The following is a 21,230-nucleotide window of genomic DNA, read 5'->3' on the forward strand; positions in this document are numbered from 1 at the left end:
CACAGCATCTTTGCAGTTCTTGACTCAAACTGGTTTGCTTGGCATCTACTATCTTATCCCGTTCAAAGGCACTTAAATATTTTGTCTTGCCCATTCACCTTCTGAATGACAGGCATACACAATCCATATCTCAATTGTCTAAAGGCTTACAAATCCTTCTTTAACCTGTGTTCTAACCTTGACTCTGATTGAAGTGGATTTAACAAGTGACATCAATAAGGGATCATAGCTTTCACCTGGATTCACCTGGTCAGTCTGTCATGGAAAGAGCAGGTGTTCTTAATGTTTTGTACACTTCTGTCTTTTCCTTTTTTCTCTTTATTTCATTCTCTTGGTTGCTGGTGTATTGGGGGGTTCTTGGGGGTGGGGAATGGATTTAATTGTAATTTAAGACATTTTGCTTCTGGGGGGGACTATGGGAGGGGTCTCGAATGGTTGAGGGATAGCTATTGGGGAACTGTGGGGGGATCTTGGAGGGTTCGGGTTTCACAAGATTGTGATCATGAAAAAGGAAACTATGACATATATTTTATATCACTATCATGCACACGCACCCTCACACATAAGGATGGCTCTGTTGCGGAAAGACTGATACATGTTTGATAGTGTCTTGAAGGACAAACACTACAGCATCATGTTCTAATACTTTAATGTTACCCCCTCCTTGTGTTTTTTGTAATAAATCATTATTTAAAAAAATGTTTTGTACACTCTGTGTATAGCTTGTAACTCAAACACACACATGTGCATGCACCCACTGCCACCGTACCGTGCACACATACGTCTCTCGGTTACCGGTGCGTTATGTTACCCTTATAATAGTGTGTATCATCTTCAAACCAATTTCCATAACAGTAAGATCCACTTGTATTATACAACAAATACACTGTCACTTTGTGCATCTTGGGTTGAGAAAATGGTGGAGAATCAGTTTGATCCATGCCACTTCTGGACTATAGAACAAATGTCAGAGGTTTCCTGATTTGCCTCAATAAATCATGTGTTCTGCCCTGACATTTAAAGGGTTTTTGTTTGTGGAAACGCATGGTCAAGATGTGGTTGCTCTCTAACAGACTAACACACCTGTCTCTGATCAAGTCATATAGTATGTTGTGTGGGAGGTCTCTTTATTAAACTGACCATTGATGTTCGTATGACCACCACCAGGGTCATTGCAATGTGAAATCCCTCAGATTCCAGGGGATGTGCCATAATGCTTGGATGTGGGCTATATCTGGTTCTGTGCCTGACCTGGGGGGTATTTCTGTTCCCAGTAAGAGTCTATGTAATGTTTGGACAGAGGCTGACACACTGTTCTCATACTGTATGTTCAGAGTGGTCCCGAGTAACCTCTCCACTGCGGACACACTGCCCTGCAGTCACCACTGCAGTAGAGCAGAGCAGGGGCCCACTGAGGGAATGGAAGACTGCCTCATGTAAATGGCCTGACTCGGCTTAAATACATTTGTTCTGCTTCCGAGGGTTTCACCAGTATCTGTCTCCGGAAAGGGGCCATTAAGAGAGAGATGTTTGTGTGTGTGTGTGTTTGTGTTAGTAAGTGAAAACCAGCTGTAAAATCCAGCCAAAGAGCAGAGCAATTCCAACACACATTTTATCCGTGGCAGTAATGACTATTTAATGTGTATTTTCATAGTGTCTCTGAATCTCTTCATAGCTAAGTCATAAATGACCCTGTGTATTTTAGATACACACATGCACACGTTTGCATCTCTTGGAATGTGATGAATCTGTAATGAAGCAAAGCAATCCGTCGACCATAGATTTGGCTCATTAGGACCTCCAATAATATTTTGAGGGTCATCTGTTGGCTGCCTCTCTGTATGAATTTTACACTGACTCTGCTGCTGGTGAGCCTACTGCAGTGTCCTCCATTTTACATGTCTAGTGAGTGGGTCATTGAATGGTGAGATTATCGATTGCTCTAACTTGGGAAACCAACTCATTTCTTAGAGAGCAATCAATAAAGGGAGATGGATGCATGAGTTCATGCAGCCACTGGGTATTGGGCTTAGAATATGGAGTTAACATTTTACAGGAATTTACTCCAAATAGTATTAAGAAGTGCTAATGTCTTTCTAATGTTTGATTTAGTTTTCCGTGTCTGTGGTGAGGACCCTGCATCCTTGATTCCCCTCCTTTATTTAAAGTCTCCTCTTATCTGAACTCTGATCTTTTTTCTGCAGATGACTCAGGGGACGAGGAGCCCACGACCCAGTCGGACCGCAGTGAGGGGATCCAGGGCACTCTGAAGACCCTGATCAGCAAGCTTGATGACCTCAGCACGTGTAACGACCTAATCGCCAAGCATGGGGCGGCCCTGCAGCGCTCTCTGAGTGAACTTGAGGCGCTGAGAGTCCCAGTGGAGGGAGGAGAGAAGATCAAGGGCGTCAATGAACGAGCCACCCTCTTCCGCATCACCTCGAATGCTATGATCAATGTGAGTAGTGAGACTTAAGGCTTCTACACATCTATCCAAATAAAGCTAGCTAACTACGGATGATACGTTAGGTCGTTTTTTCTCCCAACTCAGGTCCCTATTCAAATATAGAAGTTGGTCTATGTCCAGCGGCGATCAACTGAGACTACACACCGGGCAGATTCTTTCCACAACCGTCCATAGGCAGTTGGGTTGGCTGTATACAGTGGGTTCGGAAAGTATTCAGACCTCTTGAAGTTTTCCAAATGTTGTTACGTTACAGCCTTATTCTAAAAGTGATTAAATTAATATTTTTCGCATCAATCTACACACTATCCTTTAATGACAAAACGAAAACAGGATAAAAAAAGATTGTGCAAATGTATAAAAAATAAAAAACAGATGGCTTATTTACGTAAGTATTCAGACCCTTTTCTAGGAGACTCAAAATTAAGCTCAGGTGCGTCCTGTTTCCATTGATCATCCTTGAGATGTTTCTACAACTTGATTGGAGTTCGCCTGTGGTAAATTAAATTGATTGGACATGATTTGGAAAGGCACATACCTGTAGATATAAGGTCCCACAGTTGACAGTGCATGTCAGAGCAAAAACCAAGCCATGAGGTTAAAGGAATTGTCCGTAGAGCTCCGAGACAGGATTGTGTCAAGGCACAGATCTGGGGAAGGGTACCAAAACATTTCTGCAGCATTGAAGGTCCCCAAGAACACAGTGGCCTCCATCGTTCTTAATTGGAAGAAGTTTGGAACCACCAAGACTCTTCCTAGAGCTGGCCGCCTGGCCAAACTGAGCAATCGGGGGAGAAGGGCCTTGGTCAGGGAGGTGACCAAGAACCTGATGGTCACTCTGACAGAGCTCCAGAGTTCCTCTGTGGAGATGGGAGAACCTTCCAGAAGGACAACCATCACTACAGCACTCCACCAATCAGGCCTTTATGGTAGAGTGGCCAGACGGAAGCCACTCCTCAGTAAAACGCACATGACAGCCAGCTTGGAATTTGCCAAGAGGCACCTAAAGGACTCAGACCATGAGAAACAAGATTCTCTGATCTGATGAAACCAAGATTAAACTATTTGGCCTGAATGCCAAGTGTCACGTCTGGAGGAAACCTGGCATCATCCCTACGGTGAAGCATGGTGGTGGCAGCATCATGCTGTGGGGATGTTTTTCAGTGGCGGGACTAGTCAGAATCGAGGGAAAGATGAACAGAGCAAAGTACAGAGAGATCCTTGATAAAAAACCTGCTCCAAAGCGCTCAGGACCTCAGACTGGGGTGAAGGTTCACCTCCCAACAGTACAACGAACCTAAGCACACAGCCAAGACAACACAGGAGTGGCTTCGGGACAAGTCTCTGAATGTCCTTGAGTGGCCCAGTCAGAGCCCGGTCGAACATCTCTGGAGAGACCTGAAAATAGCTGTGCAACGATGCTCCCCATCCAACCTGACAGCGCTTGAGAGGATCTGCAGAGAAGAATGGGAGAAACTCCCCAAATACAGGTGTGCCAAGCTTGTAGCATCATACCTAGAAGATTCGAGGCTGTAATCGTGGCCAAAGGTGCTTCAACAAAGTTCTGACTAAATGATCTGAATACTTATGTAAATGTCATATTTCAGTTTATTTTTTATTTAATTTGAGAAAAAAACTTAAAGCTGTTTTTGCTTTGTCATTATGGGGTATTGTGTGTAGATTGAACACTTTAATCCATTTAATCCAGTCTGAATACTTTCCGAATGCACTGTATGTGTAGAAGCCTTTTACATGGCAATGGGTACTGTGTAGAGTGACCATCATTCTCAGTGCTATGGTATGATACAGTAGATGTGACAGGAATGACACAGGTCAGCAGATTTTGATTTTGATTTTGATTTGTGTATTTACTGTAGTGATGTGCTTTAGATTCTCAAATGCTCTTGCAAATGTGACGACAAAGGGAAGCTCTTCTTAGGTGTTACCTCTTCCTAGCAGTGACGTATCATGCCACCCATCCAGTTACAGTATGTTAGATATGTGCGGTGGGGTTGTTAGCATCGGAACTACAGTAGCTGCTCTATTGCTTTGGTTACCATGACCACAGAGAGTCATTTCCATAGGCCATGTGGTATTATAGTGGACTAGAGGGCAGAGGAAAGGAGAGATCGGTGCTGAAGGAGTGATACCGGATCTGGGCTGGGGGGGGGGGGGACAGGAATAGTCTTGCCCCCTCCCCAAACCTCCCTAGACCCTCCCAGCCCAGGGACGTGAGCCCAGAGACGAATGCCAGAGCCCCCTCTGCCTCCACAAAACAGACATGCTCTTACAGGGGCCAGACGCTACACAGACAATCAGACAAGGTTTGTGTGTCTCTCTTTTACTATGCTGCTTGGCTTTGATGTGTTTGATGTTTTTTTGTATGTTTGACAATAGATAGCTTTGTTTTGTCTGGGACACAGACAGTTATTTCTGTGGTAATGTGTTTCTGACACATGGGGAATGTTCCCATAACATGGGTCACAAGCAGGTGGGATAGTGTATCCAGGGCACATGTACTTTACCTTTTTAAACATGGCCTGAACTGATACTGTGAGGAAATTATGGGGTGTGTTTGCTCAGCTGAAGCTTTGTAGAAAGTTCAGCCTGATTTAGAGTGTTCTACGTTTGTGTGGAGAAGTCTACACTTTTATCATAGATTTAGCTGTCTTCCCTCTAAAGGCCTTTTGTTTCTGCATGCAGTTCATTTCTGTGTTGATTAATTGGAGTGGGAACTGAAAGTTACTGGACAGGCAATAAAACATACCCCGTTGGATTTCCTATCTCATTAAACCACTGTTAGAGCTGGTCAAACTGGAGGCGCCGATGAGGGAGGCCGATGAGGGAGGCCGATGAGGGAGGGGGTGGAAAAGTGCTACTTCTGAAATGTCCTTGTAGTAGTTTTTTGAATGGTTTTGTGTAAGTAGAGGAAAGGGGGGAGTAGATAAGTAGGCTATTTTCTGATAGCTACAGTAGGTTGTGGTTCGTTCGGTTTGTGATGTATTTGATATGTCACCACAACCACTGCTCTTGATCTCAGTTTACACCAACTGGTGGTAGGGGGGGGGGGGCGGGGGGATCTGACCCTGACTGGAGGGATGCGGATCTCACCCTGACTTGGAGGGATGCGGATCTCACCCTGACTTGGAGGGATGCGGATCTCACCCTGACTTGGAGGGATGCGGATCTCACCCTGACTTGGAGGGATGCGGATCTCACCCTGACTTGGAGGGATGCGGATCTCACCCTGACTGGAGGGATGCGGATCTCACCCTGACTGGAAGGATGCGGATCTCACCCTGACTGGAAGGATGCGGATCTCACCCTGACTGGAAGGATGCGGATCTCACCTTGATTTGGAGGGATGCGGATCTCACCTTGATTTGGAGGGATGCGGATCTCACCTTGATTTGGAGGGATGCGGATCTCACCTTGATTTGGAGGGATGCGGATCTCACCCTGATTTGGAGGGATGCGGATCTCACCTTGATTTTGAGGGATGCGGATCTCACCTTGATTTTGAGGGATGCGGATCTCACCCTGACTGGAAGGATGCGGATCTCACCCTGACTGGAAGGATGCGGATCTCACCCTGATTTGGAGGGATGCGGATCTCACCCTGATTTGGAGGGATGCGGATCTCACCCTGATTTGGAGGGATGCGGATCTCACCTTGATTTGGAGGGATGCGGAGCTCACCTTGATTTGGAGGGATGCGGATCTCACCTTGATTTGGAGGGATGCGGATCTCACCCTGATTGGAGTGGGTGGCCCCTTTCCATTTAATGCACTCAAGCCATATGAAACCTTGACAGAATTGTCACACTTGCCCAACCATGCACACACTGTAAACTGAACCAGAACATTTATTTAAACACCAACAGCTGTCAAATCTGCTTGATTTGCATGTTGAATCATTATGTGATATCCACTGAGTTCAGACATGATGATATTTCCCCCACCGGAAGTCACGAGCAGCAGTCTGAGTTGAAAGGATGGATTCAGCAGAAAAAAAGTGGAACCAAAGTTGGATTTAAGTTGATATTTAATTGTGTATGTGCCTGAGGAGCAGAAGGAAGTGAGTAGCTCTGTCACATGATGCACTTTCAGTGTGAGAAGTCAAACCTCTGCAATCAGGACACTTACTATTTGACTTCTGAAGGTAAGAGGATATATATATATTATCTGTGAGTAAGGCTGTGATTTAGCTACAATAACACTGCTGTTCATTTGAATTGGTGTGAATTGTGAAATGACTGAAACACTTTGGGATGTTAGTTTAGACTTTTGGTTTTGGTGTCAGGTCATCAGCGTAGATGGTTGTTTACTTGTCAGTTAGGCTAGCGTGCAGCTCTCTGATTTATTAATGTGATGGCCTGTACTGTGAGAAGACTAAACTTATAACATGTCAATTGGTTAAACTATGTTGCTGCAGGATTCTTTTCCTGCTATGAGAAACAGATCAAATTAAGATCCTACTGTACATGGTTAGTGTGTGTTTCAACAAAGATCTTCAATATTAAAATATCCAATTATTTTGAGCTGCTGGCTTAGTGTGTGGGATATATAGGACCCTGCCATGTCCCTGTTCCGTCTGTCTGAGGGCGATATGTCCTATCTGTGCAACCCACTGATCTGAGAGGACACAGATTATCTGTGCTCTGTGACACACATGGCCCTCAGCTACACACCACAGCCAGAGCCATGGCCAAGTGGTTCCAGCTATCCTGTGGCACCGGGACCAAATAGGTTTTTAATGGCTGGATGTTGAACAGGATGCTGCACTGACTGCATAACAATGTGCTCACAGGATCAGAGCACTCCGTGGCTGTGTAGATTTCCGGACTAGGAAGCCCATGGATGGATATAGACAGGTTTGTCATGTTATACTGTTTCGGCTAGTTGTTTGACCATTCACTCTGATACCTAATTGGGGAAGCAGTGGTAGCCTGCAGGACTGATGTTTTTGCTGATGTGTGTTTCTGCCCCACAGTCTGCTTATCACAATGTGTGTTCCATTTCCTGCGGTTTCAGGTCAATGACCTCGCAACACATTCCTTGGTCTGACACACGATGTAGAGGGAGGCGAACGCTGACGGACTCTACTTGTGTGTTTGATCTAGAGTAACCTTTCTGTTTTGCCAAGAATGCCTTTTTTGACTTAATATGCATACAGCATGAGAGAGGCATGGAACTGACGATTAACCTGTAAGTCTATGTCATAGTTTTTTTTGTTTGAATTGTTTACGTGTTCGCTATGCGGGGGAAATGATAAGACAAGCGGAACTACGTGGCTGAGAACTGTTGTAACGGGGATTATTATCGTAGCAACACACCTTTTGGAGTGAAGCCAATCACGCGTTGTGTTAGCTAAGTTTCCATGTCTTCGGGTGTAGTTCGTAAAGGTTGAAGTGTGTATGTCATGTCTTCGGGTGTAGTTCGTAAAGGTTGAAGTGTGTATGTCATGTCTTCGGGTGTAGTTCGTAAAGGTTGAAGTGTGTATGTCATGTCTTCGGGTGTAGTTCGTAAAGGTTGAAGTGTGTATGTCATGTCTTCGGGTGTAGTTCTTAAAGGTTGAAGTGTGTATGTCATGTCTTCGGGTGTAGTTCTTATAGAAGTGTGTATGTTAGGATGGTAACGTTATAATAATTAAGGATGAAGCGTGAATTCATGCCAGGAATAATAAGTGTGAAGTTTTTGATTTCCTCCCTTCTGTAATAAGCAGCCAATGAGGTATTTTTCCTTTCTTCATGTGTTTAATCTGATACTGTTATAGCTCCGGCTAAACTGTCTATGTATGTAAGTACTTCAGAGTTATACCAAGCTAATAAGTCACTCGTAACATAAGAAGGTTGTAAGAGTGTGCTTAACTGTATTTTAATTTACTTTATAGTTCTCACGGAGGTGATCATTCTGACTTAAACTACAGAATAAAGCCGCCAGTTAAAATCAAGGAACGGTTGTGCTCGTGGTTACTGGAGGGAGCTACAAGGCATGCCAATATAACTAATGGTCAAGATGTTGATAATGGTGCTAATCAACAGTGGTCTAAATATTTCCGTTAACCTTGATTAGAATGATAACACAACGATCAACTCGGTTGGAAAACTGATTTCCTTCAACCAATCAAGAAAGGCCTAGGAGCCCTTTAACATCTACAAATTCACAAGGACTAGACTAAGAAATATCCGTGTGCATATTGACATGTCTCTCGTCCTTCTTATCATGTCTGACGTCATGCGTTTGTATGTTGTGTTTTGTAATTATAGGCGTGTCGCGACTTCCTGGACCTAGCGGAGACCCACAGCAGGAGATGGCAGCGGGCGCTGCAGTATGAGAGAGAGCAGCGTATTCACCTGGAGGAGACCATAGAGCAGCTAGCCAAGCAACACAACAGTCTGGAGAGAGCCTGGAGAGAGGCCCCCACACTCTCCGTCAACACACCCAGCTCCCCCACCACCAAGAAGGGTAAGGCCCCTTAGCCAGGCCTCCTAGTCCATGGTCCTTAGGGCTTTAGACTAACAGGCCTCTGAGAATTTGTGGAAATAGGACATGCAAGCCATGTCAGATGGTTTTGAATTCGATTGTCTATGAAATGAAGGATTAGACTGGAATAGACTAGAAGATACATTTCTTATGAGTAGTGAAGTAGCATGTTACTAATAGTATTGAAATGGGCATAATCACCTCTCCATCGTGATAGCCATTCTAGTGTATCAGAGTAGCTGTGTATCACACAGAAATGGATGGATATAGAAGTATTATTTGTCCGTCAGAAGTTGTATTGAAGTTGGAGTTTTCCCTCCCATCTCGTCAGGAATTGAGTTCAGTACTTCGTTAGCCTGCAGGGACATTACCTATTAAAGCCAATTATCCATAATTAATCTCCATGGTTTGTTGATTAGCTACTGTAACCTACTGTACCTTCCCCTCCACAAATCATGTGATTACTGCCGCACCAGTATAGAGCAGGGTGTGCGTTACACACAATACCTTACTGTGTGTGTATGTTTGTGCGTGCTTGTTTGTGTATTCTCTCCCTCAGGAGGGAGTGAGAGGCCTCAGAAAGGGGAGGCGAGTGATGAAGATGAGGATACGGAATACTTTGACGCCATGGAGGACTCCCCTGCCTTTATCACCGTAACCGCCACTGAGAACACACAGCACAGGTCAGTCAGTCAGTCTCACCCTATGGCCTGTACAGTAAAGTCCCTGCCTGGCCGCCCTCTGCTCTTCACATCCACCTAAATGGATCATGGATGTTTAGTTTGGTATTAGTTTGTCTTTAGACTGATTCAGTGTGAATAGACTGTGATAAATACAAAGATGTGACGACTTGGTTGTGCCTTGTTGATGGGTTCCGTAGTGTTTGCACCAGAGCATCTGTCAAGCCCAGAGCCATATAGTACACCTCATATTGCCTGTGTAAGACTCATTCCCTCCATCAGCGGCTCAATAAACCACCAGCGCTAAAACGTAATAACATTCTCCCCTCTGTGCTCATAATCTTTCTCTCACACTCACTCACTCACTCACTCACACACATGCACGTAAACAGCAGACACACACAAACACACACTTGCTTGTACGGTGGCAGTGTTGTCTGTCTGCGACTGCGAGCATCCTCGGTCTGTTTTTAATGAGTGTCTATCTGTCCTGTAATGGCTCTGGCACCATTAACAGCTCAAGATGTTGTCCTCTCTATGATAAAAGATAGCTCATGCCTCTTACTGCTCCTCTACCAGGGAATTAACCAGTCACAGAAGCCCAGCCACTTCTCTGTTTTGGATTCATTCTTTCACCTCCAAAATATGTGGCTCAGTTTTAGAACTTTGTTGCTGCATTTGAATTAGTTGGTTTTTTGCTGTCGTGTTTCTGCGCTATTTTACTTCAACACCTTCTGTCTCGCAGGACTCTTTCCCTCTGAAGAAAATAGTGTTTCTATTTTCCAGATACATACTCTGCTCCTCTCCAGCTCAGACACATCTATCCACCACTAACAGAACAGCTCAGAGAACGATCACTGCTGAATAGAGCCATCCATCTGTGTCTGTGTGCCTGCCTTCTTCCGTCTGTTTTGGTTATTTTGTGTGTCTTCAGTGTGTGGGTGTGTTTGTGTGCAAGCGTGCGTGCACACGTGTGTGTGTGTGTGTGTGTGTGTGTGTGTGTGTGTGTGTGTGTGTGTGTGTGTGTGTGTGTGTCTGTCTGTTGTTAAGATGATGTTCCTCTTCCAGGTGTTCTCAGAGTAACCTGTGTGGAGCGAGTGGAGGCCATTCCAATGATTGGAACCAGGACAATGTGAGTGTGTCTCCTACAAACAGCTCTCAGTAATAATCCACCTGCCTGTCGACACACTAGGCTTTTTCACCACCTCACTGTAGTTTCACCCTCGTCACTTTTTTATTTTTAGCCTGTTTCCAGTTGCTGTTTTCTAGTATCCTGTTAAGGAAATTTGCATATCACAAACTATAACTTGGGCATGTGTTTTTATATATACACACACACACACACACACACACACACACACACACACACACACACACACACACACACACACACACACACACACACACACACACACACACACACACACACACACACACACACTTGCATGCTTTTACCACACAAATGAACACACACGCTCACAGGTTCTCTTTGTGTGTGTACTCCCTGTGGCCTGTTCCCTCTGCAGTGCTGGAGATGCACAGCTGCTCTCTCTTTCTCTCTCCGTCATTTCTCTGGATCTTAATTACCAGTTAGACATCTGCTCTCCCGATTCCCTCTCTCTCTCTCGTTCTCCTCTCTTATTCCCTCTCTTTTCTCTCTGTGCCACTCTACAAATGGTGACTTACTGTCACTGACAAGCTGTCCATAGTTAAGTTAGAGTTCTCTTCACAGCTTTCTATGATGTTAACAAATCTAAAGGTAGACGTATGTCTCAGTCACTCCTTCCCATCTCTCTCTATCTTTCTCTCTCCCTCCCTCTCTCTCTCTCTCTCTCTCTTTCCCTCCCTCTCTCTCCCTTTCTCTCTCTCTCCCTCCCTCCCTCTCTCTCCCTCTCTCTCTCTTTCTCTCTCCCTCCCTCTCTCTCTCTCTCTCTTTCCCTCTCCCTGTCTCTCCCGCTCTCTCCCTCCCTCTCTATCTTTCCCTCTCCCTGTCTCTCCCGCTCTCTCCCTCCCTGTTTCTCCCTTTCTCTCACTCTCTCTCTCTTTCTCTCTCCCTCCCTCTCTCTCTCTATCACTCTCTCCCTCAGGTGTCTCCTAGCTGTAAGGATTCCGGGAAGGAGCTGCAGCCCCTCCGAAGGAGGCGGAGCCGCATCCCAGACAAGCCCAACTACTCCCTCAACCTGTGGAGCATCATGAAGAACTGCATCGGCAAGGAGCTCTCCAAGATCCCCATGCCTGTGAGTGTGTGTGGCGTGCTTGTGTGCATATAGTAGAATGAGCCTGGGTGTGAGTGTTTGAGAGGTGGAGAGAGTGGCATCCCAATAGTGGGCCATTTGGGACTTGCCTCAAATGTGCAAGTCAATGACAACTCTTGTAACCATAGAAATCTGACTGTCTCTCTGTCTTGTCTGTCCCTCCCCTGCAGGTGAACTTCAACGAGCCTCTGTCCATGCTGCAGCGGCTGACAGAGGACCTGGAGTACCATGAGCTGCTGGACAAGGCGGCGCGCTGCGAGAGCTCCCTGGAGCAGCTGTGTCTGGTGGCAGCCTTCTCTGTGTCCTCCTACTCCACCACCGTCCACCGCACGGCCAAGCCCTTCAACCCCCTGCTGGGGGAGACCTACGAGCTGGACCGGCTGGACGACTTGGGCTACCGCTCGCTGTGTGAGCAGGTACACACAGAGACAGAGATACAGTACAATATGACTCTGAGACAAACGCATACAAAAACACCCCAAAATACTCCATGTATTTGCAGACGGCACTGCCATTTTGTACCCCTGCTGTAGATATAAGCCATTATACACAACAGTTCCAATCATTGACATACTAGAAGCCAGAGCAGTGATCTTCCTTTGAATGTGTAAATAACCTTTTCCCCTCACCCCCACTCTGTAGGTGAGCCATCACCCCCCAGCAGCAGCTCACCATGTGATTTCTCAGCGAGGCTGGACCCTCTGGCAGCAAATCACCATATCCAGCAAGTTCCGTGGCAAATACCTCTCCATAATGCCTCTGGGTGCGTTTGCTGAATACATATTCACCATGTACTGATCGCTGTCAACACAATATGAAAATAAATGTCTCATGATGGTGTATGTATGTATATACAGTTGAAGTCAGAAGTTTACTGACACTTAGGTTGGAGTCATTAAAACTCGTTTTTCAACCACTCCATAAATTTCTTGTTAACAAACTATAGTTTTGGCAAGTCGGTTAGGACATCTACTTTGTGCACAAGTAATTTTTCCAACAATTGTTTACAGACAGATAATTTTACTTATAATTCACTGTATCACAATTCCAGTGGGTCAGAAGTTTACATACAAGAAGTTGAATGTGCCTTTAAACAGCTTGGGAAATTCCAGAAAATTATGTCATGGCTTTAGAAGCTTTTAATAGGCTAATTGACATCATTTGAGTAAATTGGAGGTGTACAAGTGGATGTATTTCCAGGCCTACGTTCAAACTCAGACCCTCTTTGCTTGACATCATGGGAAAATCAATGGGAAAATCAAAAGAAATCAGCCAAGACCTCAGAAAAAAAATTGTAGACCTTCACAAGTCTGGTTCATCCTTGGAAACAATTTCCAAACGCCTGAAGGTACCACGTTCATCTGTACAAACAATAGTACGCAAATATAAACACCATGGGACCACGCAGCCATCATACCGCTCAGGAAGGAGACGCGTTCTGTCTCTTTCTCTGAACGTACTTTGGTGCGAAAAGTGCAAATCAATCCCAGAACAACAGCAAAGGACCTTGTGAAGATGCTGGAGAAAACAGGTACAAAAGTATCTATATCCACAGTAAAACGACTCCTATATCGACATAACCTGAAAGAAAGAAGCCACTGCTCCAAACCGCCATAAAATAGCCAACTGCACATGGGGACAAAGATCGTACTTTTTAGAGAAATGTCCTCTGGTCTGATGAAACAAACATTGAACTGTTTGGCCATAATGACCATCGTTATGTTTGTAGAAAAAAGGAGGAGGCTTGCAAGCCGAAGAACACCATCCCAACCGTGAAGCATGGGGGTGGCAGCATCATGTTGTGGGGGTGCTTTGCTGCAGGAGGGACTGGTAGTACACAAAATAGATGGCATCAAAATAGATGGCATCATGAGGAATTGAAAATGATGTGGATATATTGAAGCAACATCTCAAGACATCAGTCAGGAAGTTTAAGCTTGGTCGCAAATGGGTCTTCCAAATGGACAATGACCCCAAGCATACTTCCAAAGTTGTGTCAAAAAAGCTTAAGGACAACAAAGTCAAGGTATTGGAGTGGCCATCACAAAGTCCTGACCTCAATTCTATAGAGAATTTGTGGGCAGAACTGAAAAAGCGTGTGCGAGCAAGGAGGCCTACAAACCTGACTCAGTTACACCAGCTCTGTCAGGAGGAATGGGCTAAAATTCACCCAACTTATTGTGGAAAGCTTGTGGAAGGCTACCCGAAATGTTTGACCCAGGTTAAACAATTTAAAGGCAATGTTACCAAATACTAATTGAGTGGATGTATAGGGGGGATGTGTTCTACTGAGATGGGCTAGGGTCTCTAAGACCCTGATAAATTAGAGATGAACAGATCCCACAGATTTGATTGATAGATTTCCCATAACATGAAGCCATGAGATTCATTTGAACTATAAAGATATAATATTGAATGTTTGTGAGCCTAGTGAGATGTAGGTAAGTAATATGTGACAACAGAGTATAAGGCCTAGATTCAATCAGATCAAGCGTTAACTGACGATAGCCCACACTTTCATAGTGGATGTTCTGGCATTGTTGAAAGAGCTGTCAAATCGGTGAGCAGCTGCTCTTGCGATAGTTGTCACGAAGCCACACCCGCCCCACTCGCGTTAGAAATAATAGGCTATATAGAAATAATTATTCTCAAATGTAAAAATCATGAAACTAAATAATGAGGGTTTCTATCATCCTAATGGAGGTGTAAATTACATCTCACATTCCACTGTTCTGATTTGTTAACAAGACTGCATGGTGTTTCTGATAATACGACTCCTTGCAACCAATGGCAACCGCTATGCAGATGTTGGCCAAAGCGGATCTGATTGATTAAAGCCCTAAGTGTGTGAGTGCAATGAGAGTCCCAGCCTCTTCCTCTCAGCTACTCCCCTGCATTACCAGGCCAAGTCCCTGCAGGTAGGACTGACCTTGTTTACAAAGGACCAAAAATAAGAACCACAGAATATCAACCACAACCAATGTTGCCTTGTTACACTGTAATGCATTGGTACTAACACTAAGAGACAACGCAAAGATATCGATTTCATTTTTGTTGTCACTCTTTCTGTGACTGCATTTCATCCCCACCACTCAATCTCTCAATTATATCTCAATGTTCCCTCCTTTTTTCTCCCTTCCCCCTCTTCCCAGGTGCCATTCACCTGCAGTTCCACTCCAGTGAGAACCACTATGTGTGGAGGAAGGGAATCTCCACCGTGCACAACATCATCGTGGGCAAGCTGTGGATTGACCAGGTGTGTCTACTAACTACTTCATGGGGTCTACTTAGTCCCTCAGTGTGTTAGAGGTGTCTGTCTCTTTATCTCTGTAATGTAATCCAGGCCACTGGAATGAGTGTTGTGTGGAGGCAGAGTTCAATCAGAACAGAACAGCATAGCACATGAATAATCCTGCCTGTGGTCTCTAGGGGTTTCTTCCCCTTTCATCTCGAGTAACGCCCTCCCCTCTCTCTGAGATGACCCAATTACAGTCTGTAACTGTCTGTCTGTCTGTAGAACTACTCTGTACTCTATACCAGAGTTTCCCAAACTCTGTCCTGGTGCCCCCCCTGGATGCACGTTTTGGTGTTTGCCGTAGCACCACACCGCTGATATAAATCATCCAGGCTTGATGATGAGTTGGTTATTTGAATAGGCTGTGTAGTGCTAGTGCCAAAAACCATACCAGTCCCTCACTGGAGGAGGAGGAGGGAGACGGGGGCCAGGGAATAAACTCTATCATATGGTAGAATATGGCACACTCACAAACAGCTTCTCATTATCAGTCCCTATAGCACAACTTAGTGTCAATTATATAGAGCTTCATGCTAGAATCCAATGATATCACTGAGGCTGACTGAATGTACAGACCATAGAATCAGGAATTAGAACAATAGAATAGACATGAACCTTTTCGATGGACTAAAGGTCAGCCATTTTGGTCAGGGAGATGGGCAACCATGGTTTCCCAGTGCTGTGATAAGATATTGTGTAAAATAATGAATTTGAAGAATGTATCTTCACTTTGTTTGTTAGCTTCCATTCAAACAACCCAATAAATCCACAGCCATACACTGGCTGAACTCCGTTGGTGATAGGACTTAGACAAGTACTGACATTGTATCATACAATAGCACAATTGAAACATGTGTATAAAACCTGTATAAATTTGATTTATAATTCTATATTATTTTAGATTGACAATAATTCTATAACACAATTTCTGAGATATCACATGCCTTTTATTTTCCTGCATTAGTAAAGTCAGGATTATGCCTCTACTACCATTCCTTCCAATTAGACTGGTTTGGATTTCTCCCTGACCAATATGGCTGTAATTTAATAAGATCTCTATGGTACAGACACTGTTCTGATGCAGCTGTGGAATGTTGAGATGTTAGTGGTTCTTTCTCTCCTTCTGAACTCTGATGATGACTCATCAGTTGTTTATGTATGCAATATGCATGATTGCTATTGATGCTTACCAGCAATTCTCTCTACTATCCATTCCTCCCCTTTCGTTCTGTCTGCCATCCCATTCTGCCCTCGCTTCTCCCTCTCTTTCTCTATCCCTCCCACTGTCAATGGGTAGTCAGGGGACATTGAGATAGTCAACCACAGGACCAAGGAGACGTGCCAGCTCAAGTTCTCCCCCTACAGCTATTTCTCCAGGGATGTCCCACGCAAGGTACATGTTACCACCATCACCCTCTAATTAGCCCTGGCTGAAACCTGACTGTGGCATGATGAGCTCGTAGGCTCGGCTGTCACATTGTTATGTGCTGCCCCCTGCTGGGTAGTACAAGCAAATGTATCATTTTTGAATGGACTATTCTTTCATAATAGTTGTTTATGATAAACTATAGAGGTTTATTGTATTATTTTCTACATAAGGGTTGATACATTTCCTCACCCCCCTCTCCTCTATCTGTGTGTGTGTGTTGTCCAGGTGACAGGGGTGGTGTCAGACAGTGGAGGGCAGGCCCACTACATCCTGTCTGGCACGTGGGACGATAAGATCGAGAGCTCCAAGATCGTCCAGAGCAGCAAAGGGGGCAGCGGCTCCGAGGGCAAGCAGAAGACTGTCTACCAGACCCTGTCCCCCAAACTACTGTGGAAGAAATACCCTCTCCCGTAAGCACTGCCCAGCACAACAGTTTATACAGTAACACAGATCACGCACTAAGCCTATGATGCACCTTACACAAAAACACTGACTTGTAAAGAATACTACATTACAGAGCAACTCCCCCACCTCCTCCCTATTCCTGTTCTCTCTCTCTCCCTCCGTCAGGGATAACGCTGAGAACATGTACTTCTTCTCCTCGCTGGCGCTGACGTTGAATGAGCCGGAGGATGGGGTGGGGCTGACGGACAGCCGGCTGAGACCGGACCAGAGGCTGATGGAGGCAGGGAGATGGGACGAGGCCAACTCTGAGAAACAGAGATTAGAGGAGAAACAGAGAGCTGTGAGGAGGAGGAGAGAGGCAGAGGCCACAGACGCATTGGACAACGGTAAGACACACAGAGAAAGTGGGCAAGGTGGAGAGAAAGGTAAAGGGAGAGTTGATAAAGAAAAAGACTGATAGAAAGGGGCTGGGTGGAGAAGTGGGGAGAGAGGACACTTCAGACATTCCAGAAGTAGGGCTGGATTGATTGAGGGATTTCTATAAAGGTATTTTTTCAGTCACATAACTTTGAATCATTCCTCCAGGTCCCATGACCTTTATGTAAATGATTATGAGAATAACAGTATTACCTGGAGTGAGCCTCACGGCAAATGGAGGAGTAATGACAGATCAAGTAGAGGAAAAGAACAGATTCGGATTGAAGTGAAGAGCTACTGGAGGCTACCAGGGGGAGATTGTAGAGAGGACACAACAGACACTTCTAATCCTGGTAACATTGTTAAATCCAACACTGTGTAGCATTGTGACCTATTGTGGGCTGTATTTGATGTACCCATGACACGTCTCTCTTTTCCTCCCTCTGTTGATGGCCAGAGTGTGATTATGATGACTCTGGTGAGTGGGGGTGGCCTTGCGTCCCCCTGTTGTGCATCACCCTCCCCCACCCCCATATTTTTTGTGTTGACCCTCTCCTTTGTGGTGGAAAAAGTACCCAATTTTCATACTTGAGTAAAAGTAAAGATACACTATATATACAAAGTATGTGGACACCCCTTCAAATGTGTGGATTTGGCTATTTCAGCCACACCGTTGTTGACAGGTGTATAAAATAGAGCACACGGCCATGCAATCTCCATAGACAAACACTGACAGTAGAATGACCTTACTGGAGAGCTCAGTGACTTTCAACGTGGCACCGTCATAGGATGCCACCTTTCCAACAAGTCAATTCGTAAAATTTCGACCCTGCTAGAGCTGCCCCGGTCAACTGTAAGTGCTGTTATTGAGATGTGAAAAAGTCTAGGAGCAACAACGACTCAGCCGCGAAGTTGTAGGCCACACAAGCTCACGGAACGGGACTGGCGAGTGCTAAAGTGTGTAGCGCGTAAAAATCGTCTGTCCTCGGTTGCAACACTCACCACTCTAGCGTCGGCTGGAGTGGTGTAAAGCGCCGCCATTGGACTCTGGAGCAGTGGAAATGCGTTTTCTGGAGTGATGAATCACGCTTCACCATCTGGCAGTCCGACGGACAAAACTGGATTTGGCGGATACCAGGAGAACGCTACCTGCCCCAATGCATAGTGCCAACTGTAAGGTTTGGTGGAGGAGGAATATTGGTCTGGGGCTGTTTTTCATGGTTCGGGCTAGGCCCCTTAGTTCCAGTGAAGGGAAATCTTAATGTTACAGCATACAATGACATACTTTGACATACAATGGCATACATGACAGTGCCCCCATGCACAAAGCGAGGTCATACAGAAATGGTTTGATGAGATCGGTGTGGAAGAACTTGACTGGCCTGCACAGAGCCCTTACCTTAACCTCATTGAACACCTCTGGGATGAATTCGAACGCCGACTGCGAGCCAGGCCTAATCGCCGAACATCAGTGCCCGACCTCACTAATGCTCTTGGGGCTGAATGGAAGCAAGTCTCTGCCGCAATGTTCCAACATCTAGTGGAAAGCCTTCACAGAAGAGTGGAGGCTGTTATAGCAGTAAAGGGGGGACCAACTCTATATTAATGATTTTGGAATGAGATGTTCATCGAGCAAGTGTCCACATACTTTTTGTAGTGTACCTTAATAGAAAATGACTCAAGTAAAAGTCAATGTCACCCAGTAATATACTACTTGAGTAAAAGTCTAATAGTATCTGGTTTAAAATGTACTTAAGTATAGCGGTGGAAAAAGTACTCCATTTTCATAAATGAGTAAAAGTAAAAGCTAGACATCAAATTCCTTATTTTCCGCAAACTAGATGGCACGATTGTCTTTTTAAAAAAAAATTTTTTTTAAAAGAGAGCCAGGGGCACAGTCCGACTCTCAGACATAATTTACAAACGCAGTATTTGTGTTTAGTCCACCAGGTCAGAGGCAGTAGGGATGACAAGGCGTTATATTGATGGTGTGTGAATTGGACCATATTGCTGTCCTGCCTGAGCATTCTAAATGTAACAAGTACTTTCAGGCATCAGGGAAAATGTATGGGAGTAAGAAGTACATATTTTCTTTAGGAATGTAGTGGAGTTAAAGTTGTCAAATATAAATAGTAAAGTACAGATCCCCCAAAAAACGACTTTAGTACTTCAAAGTATTTTTTACTTAGTTACTTTATGCCACTGCTTTGTGGTTATGACAGCGTTCCAGGTTGTTTTTTTTGCAGTCACACTGCACATCTCAGATTAAATCAAATCAAATGTATTTATAAAGCCCTTTTTACATCAGCAGATGTCAGGAAGTGCTTATACAGAAACCCAGCCTAAAACCCCAAACAGCAAGCAATGCAGATGTAGAAGCACAGTTGCTAGGAAAAACTCTCTAGAAAGGCAGGAACCTAGGAAGAAACCTACAGAGGAACCAGGCTCTGAGGGGTGGCCAGTCCTCTTCTGGCTGTGCCTAGGGGAGATTATAAGAGTACATGGCCATTAAGACCAGGTTGTTGTTCAAGATGTTCAAACGTTCATAGATGACCAGCAGCGTCAAATAATAATCACAGTGGTTGTAGAGGGTGCACCAGGTCAGTATCTAAGGAGTAAATGTCAGTTGGCTTTTCATAGCCAAGCATTCAGAGGTCGAGACAGCAGGAGTGGTAGGCAGAACAATTTAAACTGGAGCAGCAGCAGAACCAGGTGGACTGGGGACAGCCAGGAGTCATCAGGCCAGGTAGTCCTGAGGCATGGTCCAAGGGCTTTGGTCCTCCAGGGGGGAGAGAGAGAGAATTAGGGGGAGCATACTTAAATTCACACAGGACACCAGATAAGACAGGAGAATTACACCAGATATAACAGACTGACCCTAGCCCCCCGGCACATAGACTATTGCAGCAAAGATACTGGAGGCTGAGACAGTTGAGGTTGGGGGACACTGTGGCCCCATCTAACGATACCCCCGGACAGGGCCGACCAGGCAGGATATAACCCCACCTACTTTGCCAAAGCACAGCCCCCACACCACTACAGGGATATCAACAGACCACCAACTCACTACCCTGAGACAAGGCTGAGCATAGCCCAGGAAGATCTCCTCTACTATACGAGCCCGAGGGGGGGCGCAAAACCAGACAGGAAGATCATGTCTGTGACTCAACCCACTCAACTGACGCACTCCTCATAGAGACGGCAACAAAGAGCACTAGTAAGCCAGTGACTCAGCCCCCGTAGTAGGGTCAGAGGCAGAGAATCCCAGTGGCGAGAGGGGAGGTGGCCAGGCAGAGACAGCAAGGGCAGTTCGTCGCTCCAGTGCCTTGGCATTCACCTTCACACCCCTGGGCCAGACTATACTCAATCATAGGACCTACTGAAGAGATGAGTCTTCAGTAAAGACTTAAAGGTTGAGAACGAGTTTGCGTCTCTCACATGGATAGGCAGACCATTCCATAAAAATGTAGCTCTATAGGAGAAAGCCCTGCCACCAGCTGTTTGCTTAGACATTCTAGGGACAATAAGGAGGCCTGCGTCTTGTGACCGTAGCGTACGTGTAGGTACAGTTGAAGTCAGAAGTTTACATACACTTAGGTTGGAATCATTTAAACTCATTTTTCAACCACTCCACAAATTTCTTGTTAACAAACTATAGTTTTGGCAAGTCGGTTAGGACATATACTTTGTGCATGACACAAGTAATTTTTCCAACAATTGTTTACAGACAGATTATTTCACTTATAATTCACTATCACAATTCCAGTGGGTCAGAAGTTTACAGACAAGAAGTTGACTG

General features: G+C 45.1%; 1 protein-coding gene across 4 annotated transcripts in view; it reads left to right on the forward strand.

Annotated features, from left to right (window-relative positions):
• Positions 1 to 21,230, forward strand: part of osbp2b (oxysterol binding protein 2b) — an 84,217-nt gene that overhangs the window by 54,119 nt on the left and 8,868 nt on the right. For 2 of the 4 annotated variants that reach the window (XM_071352983.1, XM_071352985.1), the window contains 12 exons: positions 2,205 to 2,458; positions 8,734 to 8,932; positions 9,510 to 9,633; positions 10,699 to 10,762; positions 11,718 to 11,867; positions 12,056 to 12,301; positions 12,528 to 12,648; positions 15,038 to 15,141; positions 16,478 to 16,573; positions 16,835 to 17,019; positions 17,180 to 17,400; positions 17,889 to 17,909. In XM_071352983.1, the coding sequence (XP_071209084.1) occupies positions 2,205 to 2,458; positions 8,734 to 8,932; positions 9,510 to 9,633; positions 10,699 to 10,762; positions 11,718 to 11,867; positions 12,056 to 12,301; positions 12,528 to 12,648; positions 15,038 to 15,141; positions 16,478 to 16,573; positions 16,835 to 17,019; positions 17,180 to 17,400; positions 17,889 to 17,909 (1,785 nt within the window). Of the gene's footprint in view, positions 1 to 2,204; positions 2,459 to 4,696; positions 4,789 to 7,274; positions 7,339 to 8,733; positions 8,933 to 9,509; positions 9,634 to 10,698; positions 10,763 to 11,717; positions 11,868 to 12,055; positions 12,302 to 12,527; positions 12,649 to 15,037; positions 15,142 to 16,477; positions 16,574 to 16,834; positions 17,020 to 17,179; positions 17,401 to 17,888; positions 17,910 to 21,230 lie in introns of those variants that run through there. The other 2 variants (XM_071352986.1, XM_071352984.1) reach the window with 2 other exon arrangements.

Source organism: Salvelinus alpinus, chromosome 19 (genome assembly GCF_045679555.1).
Source record: "Salvelinus alpinus chromosome 19, SLU_Salpinus.1, whole genome shotgun sequence".
NCBI classification, from domain to species: Eukaryota; Metazoa; Chordata; class Actinopteri; order Salmoniformes; family Salmonidae; genus Salvelinus; species Salvelinus alpinus.